Source organism: Dermacentor variabilis, chromosome 8 (assembly GCF_050947875.1).
Source record: "Dermacentor variabilis isolate Ectoservices chromosome 8, ASM5094787v1, whole genome shotgun sequence".
Taxonomy (NCBI): domain Eukaryota; kingdom Metazoa; phylum Arthropoda; class Arachnida; order Ixodida; family Ixodidae; genus Dermacentor; species Dermacentor variabilis.
Window position 1 is genome coordinate 94772550 of NC_134575.1, and position 18892 is coordinate 94791441.

Sequence of the window (18892 nt, forward strand, 5' to 3'; positions counted from 1 at the left end):
CCAAATAACTATACTTCCACCCTTATCTGCTTCCTTAATAACAATGTCATTCCGGCAACTAAGATTTGAAATGATACGACTTTTGGACGCAGTTATGTTTTTAGGTCACTTAGATGTTTTGGATTGGCTTATAATTTCTCTACTGACAGTTTTAAGGTATATTCTATGGCTTGTTCTGGTTCGGGAGTCCAAGTGGATTGGGCTCTAAATGGTGTCGTCCTGGTGTCTGGTGTGTTGTCTGCGAAAAAAGATGTCTGATACGCATTCGTTGGGAAAATTCTGAAAGGTCCTTGTGAAGCTCGAGTTCATTTATTGTGTTGTTCGTGGGACAAAAGTTTAGGCACTTGCTGAGTATGCCTATTTCATTTTTAGTTAATATTTTTGAAATGTCTGCAACATTGTACTGGTTTAATTTTGTGGAAGATTCCGTCACGTCTGGTATTTCTGGACTCGAGGTCTCTCTTGTTGGCGCGAGGTAGGTGTTTGCCTAGAAGGTTGTTTTTGGTTAAAGTGTGCTTTCTCCCTTTGTTTTGAACCAGTGTTCTAGACTGTTTTTCGTCATAATGCTCTAAATCATTCTTCTCATCCGGTGTCATAGCTACGTTCGGAAGTCTGTGGCTAAAACTTTCCATTTGTTCTTCGCAGTGTTCCTTGAGAATATTCAAAAGTGAAAGTGAGGCATTGTTCAATGTTGTTTGCCAGTTTGCACGATAGCGTGGTGGGAGTGTTCCTAGAGCAGGTACAGCCTTGAGTGTTAGACCTTTAGGGGATTATAGTGTTTTCTTTGCAGCCACAACTATATAAATTGACAATGGGGCACTACTTTTACTTATGCTATCCGGGGACGTTGAAACCAATCCGGGTCCAACAACACAGGCGTTATTGCAGGAAATCCTGGACAAGCAGACACAGATGGAAGCTAGATTAGCTGGCATTGAACTAAAACTAGAATCTTTCTCCGAGCTGAGCGGTAAATTGACTACCCTTGAAAGTACTGTTCAACATCTTCATCGCACAGTCGACCAACACCAACAAAGACTGATTAAATTGGAAGACAGAGCGCAAAGAAATAATCTGATTGTTTTCGGTGTTCCGGAGAGCATTAGCGAGACAAGACAGGATATTGAAGAAAAAGTGTTGAAGGGAATTTTTTCTGATACTCTTGGCGTCACTATTTCATCGGTGGAGCGCATTCACAGGATTGGTCACAGAAAAAAAGAGGGGCACAGACCAGTTATTATGAAGTTATATGACTATAATGAAAAAGCAGCCATATTCAAACAATGCAGCAAACTGAAAGGGACCAATTACAGTGTCTCTGACGACTACTCTCGGGAAACGGCGCAAAAAAGGACATTGCTTTGGCGATCAGCGCAAGAAGAAAAGCGCAACGGGGCAAAGATTAAGCTGGTCCGCGATAAACTTTTTATCGATCGTGCCGCTTATACGTGGGACTCGCAGTCTAACACGCGTATGAGGCTTGCGAACAACCATGATGGTGAATCGCTCCACCGTGAATGACGTGACCAGTGCGAGACCAGATTACTGAACGAAAATGCTCGAAGTAAAATACCTTGCCTCACGCTTTTAAATGTGAATTCTCGCAGTTTACTCAACAAAATTGTTAATTTTAACTGGCTTATAGAAACTTACCACCCTTCTATGATTTGTGTGACCGAAACTTGGCTCAATAACTCAATCTTAGATGAAGAATTTGTACCACCTGGTTATTGCGTCTTGAGAAAAGATAGATCGTCCGGTCGTGGTGGCGATGTGGCCTTATTCATTAAGGATGGCATCGACTTTTCTTTGCTACCCGAGCTTCCAGAAGCTGAGTCAGTTTGGTGCAAAGTTAATATTTCCTTGTCAACGTTAGTAATAGGTGTAATATATCGTCCTCCAAATTCCGATTACAATGTCTTTCCGGCTCTGAATGATTATATCGGAGCACATAGATTAGATAACTACAAAATGGTCTTGTGTGGGGAATTCAATTTGCCATGCATAGATTGGGCTTCACTCGTATCGACTGGTCGCGACAAGGTACAGTGTGACATGCTTATTGACATAGTAGTTTCTTTCGATTTCTCACAAGTTGTCCAGTCTCCTACGCGTGGTGACTCTTTGCTGGATCTTGTGCTTTTGAATGAGCAGTTGGTTAAATGTGGTTTCGAATGTGAAGTCGGTGATGGTCTGTCTGATCACAAAGTAGTCGTTCTTAAATTGAATATTGCACCTGAACGCAAAAGACCAGAATACAGGATGATTACTGACTTCACTCGTGCTGATGATGTCATGATACTTGGTGCTCTGGCGTCACATTTTGATGATTTTTTATTTAGTAGTGAACACTGTAATATTGACATGTTGGTTGAGCGATTTTATAAAGTTGTGCATGACTGTCTGTGTAACTTTGTGCCCAAGAAGTGTGTTAAAAGAAATCCCAAACATATCTGGTACAGCAGGGAAATTATCCAACTTATCCGTCGCATAAAGAGACTTCGCAAGCGATGTAAGCCACAGCATATAGGTGATGGTGCGCTTCTAGTTTCCTTGAAAACGGCTCTACGAACCAAAATCCATGACGCTAGGAAATTTTATTATGAGAACACACTAACAACATTCATGGAAACCAACCCACACAAATTCTGGAAAACATTTACTCCGTCTGGTCGCTGTTCTTCATCCTTTGTTGTTAATGGTAAACCATGTTCTAACCCTTCTGTTATCTCTGAAGCTTTTAATAAATATTTTAAATCGGTATTTGACAGCGACAACGACACTAGACCAATGTTTAGTTTAGTTACTGAATTGCCAGCCTTCCCGAAGTTGGATATAGGTTATAATGGAGTTCTGAATCTTTTGTTGCAAATTGACACGACTAAAAGTGCTGGAGCTGATAATATACCTAACATGTTCCTAAAAAAGTATTCTGAGTGGTGCACCCGGTACTTGACTGTTATTTTCCAAAAATCCCTCCAAACTGAAACCTTCCACAAGCCTGGAAAATAGCTAATATAGTACCAGTATTTAAGTCTGGTAACAAACAAAGCCTCTCCAATTATAGACCAATTTGGTTAATATGCACTTGCTCCAAGGTATTGGAACACATTATTTATAAACATATTGTCTTGTACTTGTCTAACAATAATCTTCTGTCTAATAATCAGCATGGGTTTCGGACTGGGTTTTCTACTCTCACGCAGTTAATTGAATTCACGCACGATATTGCATCATTCCTAAATCATCGCGGTCAGATGGACGCCATTTTTATCGACTATTCAAAAGCATTCGATTTGGTTTGTCATAGTAAGCTCATTACCAAACTTGGTGCCTTCTTCAAGGGAACTCACGGCGTCCGACTAATAGGCTGGATTAAGGACTACTTGCGATTAAGATCACAGTTCGTCACGTTTAATCACTCTCAATCAACATCTGTCCATATAACATCTGGCGTCCCGCAGGGATCAGTTCTAGGACCACTTTTATTTCTCATTTACATTAATGACGTCGTCCAGATAACTAATAACACGTCAGTTAAAATCCGTTTATATGCAGACGACTGCGTTCTGTATTCAAATATAAATAATGCATACGACCAGCTTATTCTAAACAATGTGTTTTCTTCTTTCTGTGATTGGAGCAACACATGGCAGATGAGGTTAAATTTTAGCAAAACTGTATCGATGTCATTCACTAACAAGAAAAATCCTTTTCGTTTTTCGTACACTAACAACACACATCAACTAACGCGCATGAACGAGTTTAAGTACCTAGGTGTAACATTCTGTTCAAACTTGAATTGGTCTAGGCATATAGATTTAACTTGCTCCAAGGCACTCAGGAAACTCGGGTTCTTAAAACGTACATTAAAAGATGCAACCAAAAACTGTAAGCTGACGGCGTACAAATCTTTAGTAAGGCCTGTACTTGAATATGCATCGGCGGTCTGGTCGCCTCACTCCGCCAAAGATATTATTAAACTTGAAAATGGCCGAAAAAAGCAATAAGATTTATATATAAGCGTTACGACCGTCACTTCTCTCCCACAGTTCACGCCCGCACGTTATCACTTGACACACTTGAATACAGAGGAACATGTGATCGCATTATCCTACTTCACAAGATTGTCAACAAGCGTATTTATGTTGACTCCCCCTTCTCTTTCGCCAGTTCTTCAGCACGTGTCACGCGCTGTTCCAACCCGCTTAACATCGTGCCGTTTATGCCGCTTTTAGATAGCTACAAATTTTCATTTTTTCCTTTCACAGTTGAATTGTGGAACGATTTAGATGGCACGTTACGTGAAATGTCTGTTGATAATTTTGTGCGAGAATTGCCAAATCATGTATCTTTTTCATGACACCGTACTGCTTCCTCTGTAAAGCATTACACTCACATTTGTAATCATGCACTTTCCTAATATTGTTTATGTATAATCTTCTGTACCACTCCTGCAATGTCCCAATTCTTGGGATAGCAGTATTTGTAAATAAATTGTAAATAAAGACAACGCTGTATAGGAAACCTTTCGATGAACAACAGTACCTAGAATATACAAGTCACCATCCCAGACATTGTAAACAAGACATCCTTAAACGCCAAGCCACACGACTACGTCTCATGTGCGTTGAAAACCAAGACTACATAGGTAGACTCGATCACCTTAAAGAAACCCTATCAAACAGGAACCAACCAAACAGTGACCTTCCAAAAGCTTACACCGCTGCAACCAAACTTGATCAACCCGAGGTCCTCAATCCCCGCCCGAGAATCAAAAGAAAAACAACGCCTCTTCTTAATACTAAATTCTCAAACGCCCTCCCAAACGTGAACAACATCCTCAGTAAATACTACCCAATTCTCACCAGGAACAAGAAGCTTAATAAGATTTTTCCCTACCCGCCTAGGGTAGCCTACAGACTCAACACTAATTTTAAAGTTATTCTTGTGCATGCCAAACTAAGGACAAAGACGAAGTTAGGAACCGGTGCCTGTGGCCACCCCAGGTGCTCTACATACCAACAGATTCAATCTACTAGTACAGTAAAAAGTACAGCGTCGAATTACTCACACAAGGTAACTTCCAGTTTCACCTGCACATCAAGCAACGTGGTCTACTGTCTGGAATGTGCCGCTTGTAGCAAGAAATACATAGGTGAGACTGGACAACAAGTTAATACAAGACTCAACAGCCACCGCGCGGATACAAAACACAATTTATCTAAAGCACTAGCCAGCCACTTCAATGAGCATGGTAATACATTCGACAAGGCAAGGCTTTATATACCACAAACAAATTTGCGTTCACCTCGCGAAAGGAAATATACGGAAGCGTACCTAATACATTAGTTTAATTGCCTACACCCGACGGGAATTGATTCGGCACGTAGCAACTTAGAATCTTTAAAAATGGTCACTTAAATCTGAAGTTATGCCACCAGCTAACCTTCATTCTTAACCTCACCTATTCCTCCATTTCGAAAAATTTTTTCTTGTTCGCTGCTCAATTTAACATACTCTTTCAAATTTTTACGTTTATATCAACTGTACGACCCCTTTTTCCCAAGTACACCTGCCCCCGGCAGCTTCTGCTCACGCCACCCTCCTATTTGTTATTCCGGTTTCGGTAGCCCCCTTTTCTGTTCTGTTTTTTATTAACTATTTCTTTGAAACACCTTCACGAACCCATTCCCAAGTCCCAGACGCCACGATACCTACTTCGGCGCCTCAGCCACAAAGGGTGTCGTCATTTCTGTATACCGCTGCAACCACACCTACGTTGAGCTACTGGCGCTAACGTCCCTTGAAAGACCATGCCGCTGTCTTGCAGGTACCCCATGCATTGTACCCCAGATTCCTTGCCGTCATCTTAACTCCTTAAAAAATTACTCGACGCATTGCTGCTACGCCATTAGAGTCATTCTTTCAACCGATGTCCGTTTTGGGTCTTTTTTGTTACTCGCGCACTGACCTCCTGACCGACTCTTCTAAAGCCAGAAAAACATGCCGCCAACGACACCCCTGAATGCTCCCTAACCTCTCGCCTCCCCAACACCCTCCCACGCCCTTCTTTTTCTTTTCTTGTTCTTTTTCTTCCCCTCTTGGTGTCTTCTTTTCTTTCTCTTTTTTGTCTTTCTTTTCTTTTCTGCCCGCGTTCCCACTCTGCCGCTCTTGTCACCTCATCTCTGGAACCACGCTGTCAGACGCCAGGCGACACCGCTCATTCTCGTTCAAGTCTCTCGCTGTACTGCCAGTCGCCACAGATAACCGTACGTGACGTCACAGTACTAAACCTTTAAAACTAACATGCCCCGGATGACGAGGCAATGTTTGACGAAGATCGATCCTTCGATCGAAACGTTGGCCAGCCTTTCTGAGGCACCTTATCCCTGTTTATAACATTTACATTGGTAAAGGAACATTTAAAAAATTAATAATTCCTTCTACAGCGACGAAAGTGCTCTGACATCTTTCCTAGAACACTGCGATCTTACTGAAATAAAACTAATATGTTTCATTATTGCAGTCCTGAAATAATTTTCTTACAGTTCGCATTCTAACTGGGCGATTTTTGGATGAAGAAGGTTGTAAACAAAGAAATCTATTCAAAGAAAATTTTTGTTTTTACTTGAGTCTCTGTAATGACCACTTAGCAATTATTGATTGAAATTTCAGAGAAAATTTCCCTGAAGTGATACGAAACGGCATTTTCAGAAATATTGTTTTAAGTTTTAGCTGTTTGGCCATCCTAGTATGCACTTGGAGCGTACTCTGCAGCATCATATTCATAAGATTTATTTACGAAACCTTTTATGGCACTTGCCATGGCCTTCCTTCGTTTTTTTTTCTGCATTGGTGTTGCACTGCTTCATTTATAGTGAAAATTGCAACGTAAACAACCTCTTTAGAAGCCACGCCCACTTTCACGAGCGGGTGTGCAACAGATGCGCGATTTTTGAATCGCTTGTGGTGAAACTACAAGCGCGCCACTTTCTGGACATGTTTTCCGTAAGATCAAGCATTTATTGGTCCTAATTTTTAGACACGGTGTTTTGGACAGATTTTGGGCACCATCCCACCTTAAAGGCCTTGGATCAAAGCGGGCTAATAGGATTGCAAGCGATCGTCTGTGTATATTGTAGCGAGGAGAGCCACAGAGAAAGTGTTGAAGTCTCCTCGCTACCACAGTCATCACAGGAGGTGTCTTCGGTTCATTCGATTCAGAATGCAAAGACTTCGTAAAATCCACTTCTAGCCATATTCTACAAAGCAGGGTAGCCCCGTGTCGGCAGTGTGCAGAGGGGACGTGAAGGTGGAGAGAAGAGTCTAGGTGGTGCAGCCGGTTGCCTTGAAAACTTCGGGTGTTCCACATGGATCGATTGATTGATCAATCAATCAATCAATCAATCAATCAATCAATCAATCAATCAATCAATCAATCAATCAATCAATCAATCAATCAATCAATCAATCAATCAATCAATCAATCAATCAGCTTTATTTCCCTTGGAATAGGAGGAGTACGGGACTAAAAGCTTGAGCAGCTTGACGAGGTCCCGACCCCTTTACAGTTGGCAAAACAGCAGGATGACGGTCAGTCATGCACAAAGAGTTCAAATAAATCAACGAATATTACATAACATCGAGCAACAAAAAAAGTTTTGTAACAAAGCGCAAGAACAATACAACCCAATTGCATAGGCTTGAAATGGCATGAACATGAAAAACAGCGATTGACAAGTAGAGGGAAAAAAATTCGAAAGGATCTGCTATTCCTGAAAATAAATGGACTGGGCGAAACGCTTAATGAGAGAATTTTGATTACACGAAGGATCAAAATCTCCATGGTTTAATAGGTTCAGAAGGGAAGGTAGCTTATAGGAAAAAGATTGTTTATCATAAGAAGTTCTAGGGGTGGGTACAGTCCACATTTCCATAACGTGTTATCCCGTGTGAGCTAATGTGCAAAACGAAAAGGAAAACACCATGCAGCTGGGGCACGCTCTCAGAGTAAGAAATACCGATGGCGGTCGTGGCAATTATTGGCACTCAGTTGCGCGGATAATGCGCTCTTCACCAACGTCGCATTTCCGTGTACAGCCACTCAAAAAACTGCAAATTCTACTAGCATAATTTGACGCCACAAAAAGATATTTGTACTCGACTGGTGCTCACATAAAGGCGCTTATTTGCCGAGAGACTTATGCAAGTGCATTGCCTGCGCGCAGCTGCTAATTTACAATCTAATCTAAAAGCACTCAAAACTCGGTTGCTTTCGCTTCCACAGAGTCGTCATGCAGCGTCATTGGAAACAGCTGCTGGGCCCACAACAGCTGTTGGCTCATTTCGTGACCCCAACAAGATGATTAATAATACCATCACAGCTTAACTGGAATATATATATATATATATATATATATATATATATATATATATATATATATATATATATATATATATATATATATATATATACATATATATTTCTGTGATCTCAGAAAGACTGGATAACCGCTTCGTTTTTGTACTGTCGGTCTACACATGACAGTTGCGCGTTGCTATGTCTTCTGTGCGTGGCCTTCGAGAAGAAAAGCGTAGCGTAGATGCCACTGCAGCCACGGGTGTGCCGCAGTGCGCCCTCTCGCCGCCGAGAGGTTCGATCTTCGGGCAGGGCTAACGGTGCATTACAGCCTTGCGCCCCCTTGCCATGTCCCCTGTGCAGCTTCCAGCGCGCTAGTGAAAACTAATGGACAGAGAGATAGCCGGTCATCGGACCGATAACTTCGCTTTTCCGCCGGGAGAGTTGTGAGGCTGCGTAATTTATTAGTGATGTCTTTCTATGATTAGAAGAGTGTTTCAGAGCCCCTTTAACGTACCCGAGCAGCGGGAACGCCGGTATCGAGAGTGATGACGGTCTAGGAGGTCGTACTTCGGGTTGAGCTTGTTGAAATTGTTAGTGAGATATAAAAGATCACATGAATAGAAACCACGAGAAAAGGGAGAACAAAGACACTCGAGACACAGGCGTATCGGCATGGAACTTCACATTGTCATTTTGAACTGCTAGATAAAGCGCGAATGCTACGGGCAGCGCTTCGATCCGCACAAGCATTCCTAATCGTATCTTGCCGCGTTCAAGAATGTTGATTCTCATAGCTCTATTTTGTGTTAACCGTTAAAGCAATGACGATACACTGCCCTTTCTCGAACTGTGCAGCAAAAGATGGCCCTCGGCACTTCCACCTATGTCGCCTATAAGGAACGAAATTTGTATAGCTATTGCTATAGCCATTCGTCTCACCTGAGTATGTACTCTGTAGTGTTCAAATCACTCAGGGACCTCAGAGGTGGGCTGGCATCACCAGAATCGTAGATGACCTTCCCTATGATGATTAGGGGTGAGGCAAACATAACCGCTGCTTGAACGCAGTCGGCCCAGACAACGCCACGGAGGCCACCCTGTAGCGCGTAAAAAAAGAACGTCTGCATGAAATGCAATAAGCGACGTACAAAGAATGCAATATACACGGCAGAAATGTGGACGCCTTTTAAAAAGCCGTGTGAATTACCGCTTAACCTTAACGCTAAAGCTGTACGTCAATTTCGCCCCACATTTGCTGCATTCAGTGCAGATCACGAGGTCGCGGATTCGATTTCCGCTAGCCGCGGCAGCATTTCGACGGGGGGCGAAATGCCAAAGCGCTCATGTACCGCGGTTTTGGCGCGCTTTCAAGAGCCTCAAGTGATCAATATTAGTGAGGAGCCTTCCCCTACGACGTCGCTCGTGTAGCCCCGATGTTGCCTACGACGTTAATCGCAGTGTATACGCCAACCGACTTCGTGCGAATCGCTACTTTTCAGTACTGTGGCTGAGATGCTACGCTGATCTAGCAATCCATGCAAGCTGTGCATTACCAGCTGCGCATTCGAACGGCAACAAAATGTAAAATATCGAGAACAGGCGCAGCTACAGGGCTTCGTTCGCTCGCACGTGAACGTGCACTTGCACAGTGGAAGTCGACGGAAGTTACCAACATTCGTCTCCACAGCTTTGATCCCAATCAACGGCTCCGCCTAACGCCAGGACTACCTAGAGCTGAGGAGACGCCTCTGTGCCGCTTGTGGCTTGGCGTGGCCTTCACGAATGCTTACTTATTTCGGATCGATATTGCCAACAGCCCTGCATGCGATAACTGAAGCTGCGAGGAAACAATTGCCCAGCTTCTCTGTGAGTGTCCCCGCTTTCAAGAGTGCTAGATATGGGCCTTGACATAGTCTTTACAAACGCGCTTTGTAGGAGGAAGAGGTCCTGGGACACTAGCCGAAACTGTATTGAGCACAGAAGGGTTTGAAAGTGGAAGACTCGTCTTAGAGACAGACATTAAGCGGTACCGCATTCTCCTTTCTTTTTTTTCTTCTATTTTTAGCCTTCCTTCCTTACATTTTTTTGTAGCATCTCTTTTCTATTATCTTTCATTTCCCTGACTCCCTTTACCCAGCATAGTGTAGCGAGCCGGTGAGAGAACTGGCTGATTTCCCTGTCTTTCCGTCTATTTGTCCTCTTCCTTCCAATATCAGGTGGCGATGCTATCAACTATCTAAATTAGGCATCCGCATTATAATGATAAAACTTAATGATTGTTGTCATTATTCACTCTTCGTCGATTGAAAAAGTGGCCGCGACCGTAGGGAAGAAACTTACACCTGTGAAGTTAATATAAAGAAAATATTTTACAGTTATTGCAATGTGCTCAACAGAGTGGAGTTTGTAAATAGACAGAAAAGACCAACACAAAGTCAGCATGGACAAATAAAACGTTTTTGCAAATTTTCTATTAGCAATTTGTGACAAACCGCTTAGGAACAGACAGCCGATTGCCGAGGCCTTATGCGTCCTACGTGAAACAGTAATTTTAAAATAATGTGACAATGAGGCAGGCCAAATTGTTTTAATGTAGGTATTGGCGCAGCTAGGCAAACCTCTGCGCTTATTTTTGTTTTTTTTTTGCTAGCAGTCCTCATTCGCACAATTCAAAAGAAGTTAATTACCAGAGCCGTATAAATTGTGCCCGCCAAGCCAATGGCAACGCTTGTGTAGAGCAGTGGCACTCGAAACACTGAAAGAGGCATAGAATTGAACGCCATGAACAACAGCGGAGTGTGTAACGACAAAGATGCCTGCCCATTTTTTTATTTAACATAAAAAGCAATATCCTCAGCTCAAGGTCCCACAGCTCCACGATGCTTCCTTATTTATATTCATGTTAAGAGACTGGTCGTGCTCTCCTACGTCCTTAATTGAACCAATTCTCGAAATAAAAATAAATAAAAATAAATAATAAAAATAATTGCGCATTTATTAGAAAGGATATAATTTCCAGCGAGTGCTAAGGCCACATATTTTGAAAGATTACTGACGAAAACTGTCATTTCATATCTAATGTTTATTCATTAAGAAAACTGTGGCAGAACCCATCCCACAGTGACTGTCCAGGGTGAGGCGATTAGTGTTCAAGCAATGTTGCGGCACACCGCATTGATGGAGTCAGGTTCATGTAAATTCTGCAGTGGTAATTGTGAGATTTCAATTGCTTCCCCTATAATAATAATAATAATAATAATAATAATAATAATAATAATAATAATAATAATAATAATAATAATAATAATAATAATAATAATAATAATAATAATAATAATAATAATAATAATAATAACAACAACAACAACAACAAAAATTTATTTCTGCCTCGAGAAATACAGACAAGGGAGCTGCAGTAAAAGCTGTCATAAACAGCTTGATTCTGCTGCAGCCCCAAAATACAAAGCAGCAGCGACAGGCAATCTCATTGCAGACACGACGGCTTCATGGAAAAAAAAATAAAGCAAATATAACAATATAGCAAGAAAATAAGAAGACCATGCAAACAGAATCTTATCTGCACTTACATGTGCAGAAACCAAATTACTTTGTCACAAGCGTCATTGCACTTAAGATAATCATGAAATAACATGCCTCGAATAAGAGCGCAAATGACAAAGAATAATGGACACAATAAAAATGGAACAAAGAAAACATCCTATATTAAGCTTAACTATACCTAAAGATTACTGAGTGGTACATTCTTTTGCATATGAATCGCATATGGCACGTATATCTCGTTGGGTACAGGTAAACAAGTTGATGCTAGCAGATTCGTACGCGTTGAGAAGGGACGGAAATTTGTGTTGAAGGCGCTCTTTCCCCGTATTGATGCGTGCTGTTGGCACCAACCAGTTTTCGGGGTGTCTGAAAGGGTAACTCTTTTTATTTTCCTGTAAGTTTGCTAGATGCCGAATGTGACTTACGCCATTTCTTGCTTATATTTTAAAACGAACGCTGAGCCCGTGCTTATATAAATTAAAGCTTTTGATTATGCCAGTTTCAAGAAAAAAGCGTTTGGTGGTTGTTCCATAATTTGCATTAAAGACATTGCGAAGAAACTTTTTTTGCAAAAGAGAAATTTTTTGTAGACACGATGGTGTTGCAGTGCCCCATACCAGCTCGCAATATCTAATGTGAGAATACAAGAATGAGTTGTAAATAAGCTGTTTAAGTGGCTTAGGAAGAATGTGTCTACTGCAGCCATTTGCGCCAGGTATTCTAGTTAATTGCTTGACAACTTGGTCCACATGTGCTGTCCATGACATAGTTGAAGAAAATACTACACCGACACATTCAGAATGGTCAACTATTTTTATTTCCTTGGGGTTAAATAGGATACTTTTGTGTGGAGAAACCGGTTTATTTTTCGGCCTGAAGATTACCGCTTTTGTCTTGCTCTCAATAACACGCATATGATTCTCTAGCGAGATCATCGTCGTGTTGCACGATTGTATCAGCTCGTGAATGTCATTTCCGGAGAAATAATGCTTGCATATATTGTGAATCTTGCATTTAAGTTACTTGTTTACAATGTCATTAGGGCAAATGTAAACTCGCTTGTTAAGTTGGTCCATGAGCATGGCGGCATTACGACTGTATAATGACGTAGTAACAACGAAAAAAGTTGCAGATTCGCCCGAAAGGCGAAACACCGATTGGTATAACAAATTAGTGGACAGCAACACTAATTAAGGACGTAGATTTATCGGCCGTACAAAGTTGTAAACATAGGCATACCAACTAAATTAACAATCATGATGTCACGCGTGCACAAGCAAACACGAACACATCTCACTCGATGACCACGGAAGCTCGCTGTCAAAACGCTGCAGTGAGTAAGCGTGGCAGCAGCAGCGAGCGAATCGACCTTCGTGTTGCCACTCGCATCACCGCGAACTAAGCGAAACCACAGTGCGAGGCGGACTCCGTACCCTCGCCCTGGAGTCTTGCGCGTGACGGAAGACGGCGCGCTTCCTCCCTTTTGTGCGCGAAATTCAGCCGCCATTGCCGGCTCATCCTCGCAGGCTTTCACTCGCACATACAGCATATGGTGCGTGGCGACAATTTTATCTCGTTCGCCTTTATAGCGAACCTCACGGCGACACCGACAGCAGAAATTCGCTTGGAGTGTTCAGGTAACTGTTGTCGCAACAAAACAATATGACGCAAATCATAGCAGTGATGAGGCAGAGTTAATATTATAACTGGAGAAAGCGGTCGTCAAGCTTCCAATGCTGGCATTTTGCTACCGCCTCTGATTGTCACGTTGAGATGACCGGTTTGATTGATGCGGTAATGTTAGAATGACAAGTGACAGCAAGCAGCACGTCCTCATTGCCGATCGACAGTCACATTTGTTGCACCGCCGGGTCATGCGTACAAGTAGGCTTGTTGCACTGTTTTCGCACTATATTTATTCCCTTGTTATTATGTAAACACAGTAAGTTCATTCCTTTGTATTTGCATGCGCTCTCTAATGCGTCTACATATATTGCAAGAACTTCCTGAAACGCATGGCCCAACGCTCCGATGGATGTAGCTGTCCGGCAGCATTGAGGACGCATTGCTTTTTGTCATATTGGTTCGTCAGATGTGAGCGCGCGAAAAAGCCCTTCGCCACGTCCAGGGAACTGCCGCACACAAAGAAAAGAGAATAATTTTTATCAGTGAAATGGGGTCCGACACACGTGCCCAGCGTAGTAGTCGTAGTAGCAGTAGTAGTAGTAACACTATTTTATGCAGAAATGGGACGGGCTCCTACTCCAGTTCCTGTGAGGAAGTAGCGGGGTGAAAACCGGAGCTCGTCCGGCAGGGTGGTGCCCCTATCCCAAGGCCCCACTGCCACGGTCCATTTGCTCAGCTCGTTGGATCAGCCGTGGCTGATCTTCCAGGGCCTGGCTAGACAGCAGCGCCTCCCATTCGTTCCATGTGCCGTTTGTTTGGTGTGCTTTTCCGTGTTCTACACACTCCCACGTGGTGTGAAAGAGTGTTGGTGTTGTTCCACAACACGGGCACATGTCTCTATCCAGCGTAGCAATCAAAAATTTTACCGCAGCGCTAATAAAATGACCGACTTAAGATCGTTTCTGTACGTGTTATTAACCACTGATTCCAAAGTGCTCAGGTTACACTCACATGAATTTTGTCGATTTCAGCGCTTCTGAAGGCTCATTCTCGTGCGCTTTACGCACGTTCCACCCTAATCTGTTTTCTATAACGTATTGAACCCAAACAGTCACTTCAAACGTACGTTTAAAAGGGAACCCTCAGCCACCCCGCTACGCATTACCATCGAAGCGAGCTACTGCGCGTATATTTTCGAACACGTCTGCGCAAAACCCTATTTATACAGCATTCACAGCTTTAAGTAGAACAACAGTATGAAGGCAGCGCGTAAATACGGACACGACTGAATATCATTTTAAACGTGTGCAGAACTACGACGTCTCATAGGACACCGTCAATAACGCTAAGAATTTCCATGTTTTAGAGCACAACTCTTAGGCGCCCGTTTCTGCGGCGAGCGTCCGCATCGACGGTGACGGCGTAACCAAGAGGACGAGCCCAGCGAATTATGAAAGAGCGAATGCGTAGGGTGAGATGAAAGACGCCAGTCGCGAACGGCTGAGTCTAAGGAGAGAGACCCTTTCAGTGATGTTCGCGCGGGAAACTGGTGTCATGCGGACCTGCCCGACAGCTCGATGTGTACTCGTATCTGGTCTCAGCCGGACCGCTCGTTTCGTACTATCGCCTGCTCGCGTGAGCTCTCTCTCTCGCTTGTTTCGTTTGCTTCGTTGGTCTCGTTCGCGCTTATTTCAATTGTCATGGTCTGCGATTGTTTTGCAACGTGATTGTATGCGCGACGCGAATTCTGTAGTACTTTCTAGAAGCCACGAGGCACCAGCGATTACACTGGAACCTTCGGCGACTCATGTATAAAAGCCGACAGGCTTCGCCCACAGATTATATCTTCTACGATTGGCGACTCTGCTACGCGTCTCTCTCAAACTCTTTGCCTCAATATATCGCGACATGAAAACACATATGAAGCTGCGCTCAAATCCCTCATTAGGCAGTATCGTAATCGTCGGTGATCTTTTTATGTGTGGTCTGCTTAGCGGTTTGATAAAGGGGTCTGCCGAAGAAGCGCCAAGGAACTACATTGAGCGAAAAAGTTAGGAGTACAAGAGTCACTAGGGCCTGCTCGCGAACGAAAACTGAATGTGACTAAGTTTATTAAATTATGGGGTTTAACGTGTTGGAACCACGACCTGATTATGAAGCACTCTGAAGTGACGGATGGACTCAGGATAAATTTTGACCACCTGCGTATCTTTAACCTTCCACTGCACGGGACACGGGTGAATAGGGCTTGAAGAGTGGTCAGCGGAGCTAACTGTTCGGCTAAGGGCCGCGATTCCCTCCTTGCGTTGGATAATGCTTCTGTTAACTCGTGGATCGCAGTTTTGACTTCGACGTCTTTGTAATTGGGGAATGCTGCAGGACCCAACGCATTTCCACCACTCACTTCAGTGGATGGATAACGGAGGGTAATTGCATTATCAGACTATTTGTTCCAAACAGACGTTTTTATGGTATTGCATCGAGGGTACCGAGAGGAGTAGGTGTTTCCTTCTCTGAAAGCGTGCATCAATACTCTGGAAGTAGATGAGGAAGTTCTGCAGCAGTGATGAGCACGCCAATCTGCGCCCGGTGCACCCACTCAGGTAAGCTGCTGCACAACGCATACAGGACGAGCGCTGAAGCGAGGGGAACGTCTATTTAACGAGCACTACCTGAGTGCACTCAAATTCATGTGGGAGGGAGTAACTTAGCGGCGCAAAACGCAACAAAAATGCCGCATTCGGTTTTTCGATGTGGCTGGGCATTTAGCCTTGTGTGCCAGTTGCTCATCCCTAGCCATATTTTCTGTCAGCGCGCTCAATAAACATTAAGAGAAGGCTGGCAGGAAATATTACTAGCCAAAGACTCCTTAGAACAGGTTTGTCGTCACCACCTGCGTGACAAGTGCAATATTTTGTATGCGAAGGTGTCAAATGGCCCATTGAGCGAAGAAGCCAGCGTCCGTCATCTGTAGCAGTGAAACGGCAGCTAAACTCTCATTGCCATTGACTGCGACGAAGCGTCACGAGCTGCGCCTCGACGGAGCAGAGTGGGCCAGAGGGCAGACGTGCGGCAGCGTAGCACACCAGGTGCTGCGTGAGGGGAGAGGGCATCGCCGCGGCGCGACGTCACCCTCGCTCATGGCACAACGCTCCTAGACTGGGCAGAGCAGAAGCCTGAGGCGTTGGCAGAGCGGGCGAAAGGGAACATCATATGCCGCACTAGTGCACCGGGTGTCGCGTGAGGGGAGAGGGCATCACCGCGTGAGTGGCATGACGCGTTGTCACCGCAGGTTGCTACTGCATGCTAGCTCGGGCAGCACGTGTATCGCTGTGGTACATTGCTCGCAGCGCAAAACTCGAAGTACTGCTCAGCGCCGTTTTTTTGTACATTTAAGCATTCGCTTTCACAACTCACAGGAAGTGCTTAGGAGTCCTCAGATTGTCTTATTTTACTGTTTAATTAACAGTCTGGTGTTTTGCGAGCAAGCGCATTTAAGAAAGAAATAGTTACACTGTCATAATTTAAAACAAAATTTATACGATAAAGATTTCTTGCGTGATTCGATGGTGCCAATACTTTCTACAGACTAATTTACGGTCACAGTATGGTCCCTTTGAACTTAAGGCGTCTGCCAGTATATTGCTTTTATTTGAGTCAAGAGCTGCTTTAGTAATACAACACCATATGTGTAGAATAGTGAGCGAGGTGTATATATTGCGTTCAACTGCCCTGCGGCTTAGAAAAACCACCTTCTTGTAATTAGGCCGTAATATCGTACTTCGGTTGTGCGGCCGCGTAGAATATATAATGAAGGAGTGTAGATACAAAACTTAAAGGGTGACTGGAATATAGCACAAATTTTGCATGCTTACGAGGAACGCTTTCACGAAGTATCACTGTCACTAGGCAGCCTAAAGGGTAATTTATTGCAATGTTATAATCTAGCAATGAAACGAGACTCCCTTTTCCGGACTCGTCGTGATAATGATCACGGAATCGTCGCTGTTGAGAGGAAAATAGTGTGACCTTAAATACGCCGGTGGCGACAAATTTTCGCAGCGGCTGAACGTTCGTGTGCAGAAAGACCGCCTGGAGATACAAGTAAGTGGGCGGCGTTTGCCACCTAGCTCAGTGGTCGACGAATGTGGGCGAACGTGCCAAATTGACCCCTTCGCAACAAAAATTTGGCGTAGTGAGGAGCTTGCAAATTAGAAACAACAATTCCTTTAATATACCTGCGGCGTCATGCAAGTGACAGTAATAAAATATGAGAACAGCACCCCATCGCGTGCAATATGACTTGCAACACCCTTGTCCCTGGTCGAAGGGGCTGAAAAGCTGCGCGGCGGCTCTGAAATGTGAAATAGCGGTTTGATAAATACCACTATTTGAAGCTGCGTTTAGGTCTGCAACTTACCCTGTGTCTGCGCAGCCGTATAGCCTTGGAGCCCCTTCTACCACGGGCGCCGGTGTTGCAGGTCCTATTGCGCGTGACTGTACGTTGTCCTTTTCGTTGATGGTGAGAAGTGAGAAAGGGCATATTGTTTTGAAGGGACGCAAACATCGCCAGAATGGCTAATGATATTACCAATGAACATACTAATATGTAAGCTGTCCTAATGCAAGCCGGGCTTATCGAACGACTCCAAACTATTCAGCAAAAGCTACCTGACTCGTGTGTTCATTCAGAAGGTAGTGCCCCACAATCATGCTGAAAGGTTCCCACTTTCGTCGTTCTATTCACCTCGCGACTCCGATGAGTGCTCTAATCGCGTACATATCTGAAACAAACGAATATTCGACAACTAAGAATGGCGGCTTCTCCAATCGAACTTCAATCGCATAGCAGGGACATCTTGATTCTTATTCGAAATTTCGAATATTCGCGCGACCTATAACATAAAGCAATGTTGATGGTCGCGGCGTTGAGAAATTAAAAGGAAGAGAAATGTGCCCAGACACTTACTTGTGGAGATTCCTATAGCAGCGCTGTAGATGCCAACTGCGCCGAGTATTTGCTGCACAAGAATGCACTTGCGGTTCATATACGGTTAAAAAAAATGAGCAGGTCTGATGGAGTCGGGTAGTGAGAGTGAATAGCGCACACCCCTATATCTGATCCCGCTGTTTATTGAAAAATTTAGGCTGTTGTAACTGTTCGTGCGCAGGTTTTGCATTAGAATTCTGAGATATTTGTTGTGATCAATGTTTAAGCTAACAATAATTTTAAATAATGCACCCACTAAACAAAATGAAAGGCCGCAGTATAGTAACACTTACTGTACGGAAATATGCTTTGGCATTTTACTAGCTGGATTTATTAAAATAAACTATGCG

General features: G+C 43.6%; 1 protein-coding gene across 1 annotated transcript in view; it reads right to left on the reverse strand.

Annotated features, from left to right (window-relative positions):
• Positions 1 to 18892, reverse strand: part of LOC142591489 (sodium-coupled monocarboxylate transporter 1-like) — a 117951-nt gene that overhangs the window by 57706 nt on the left and 41353 nt on the right. The window contains exons 4-6 of the mRNA XM_075703817.1: positions 18522 to 18573; positions 11053 to 11120; positions 9305 to 9462 (exon numbers count right to left, since the gene is read on the reverse strand). Of these exons, the coding sequence (XP_075559932.1) occupies positions 9305 to 9462; positions 11053 to 11120; positions 18522 to 18573 (278 nt within the window). The remainder of the gene's footprint in view (positions 1 to 9304; positions 9463 to 11052; positions 11121 to 18521; positions 18574 to 18892) is intronic.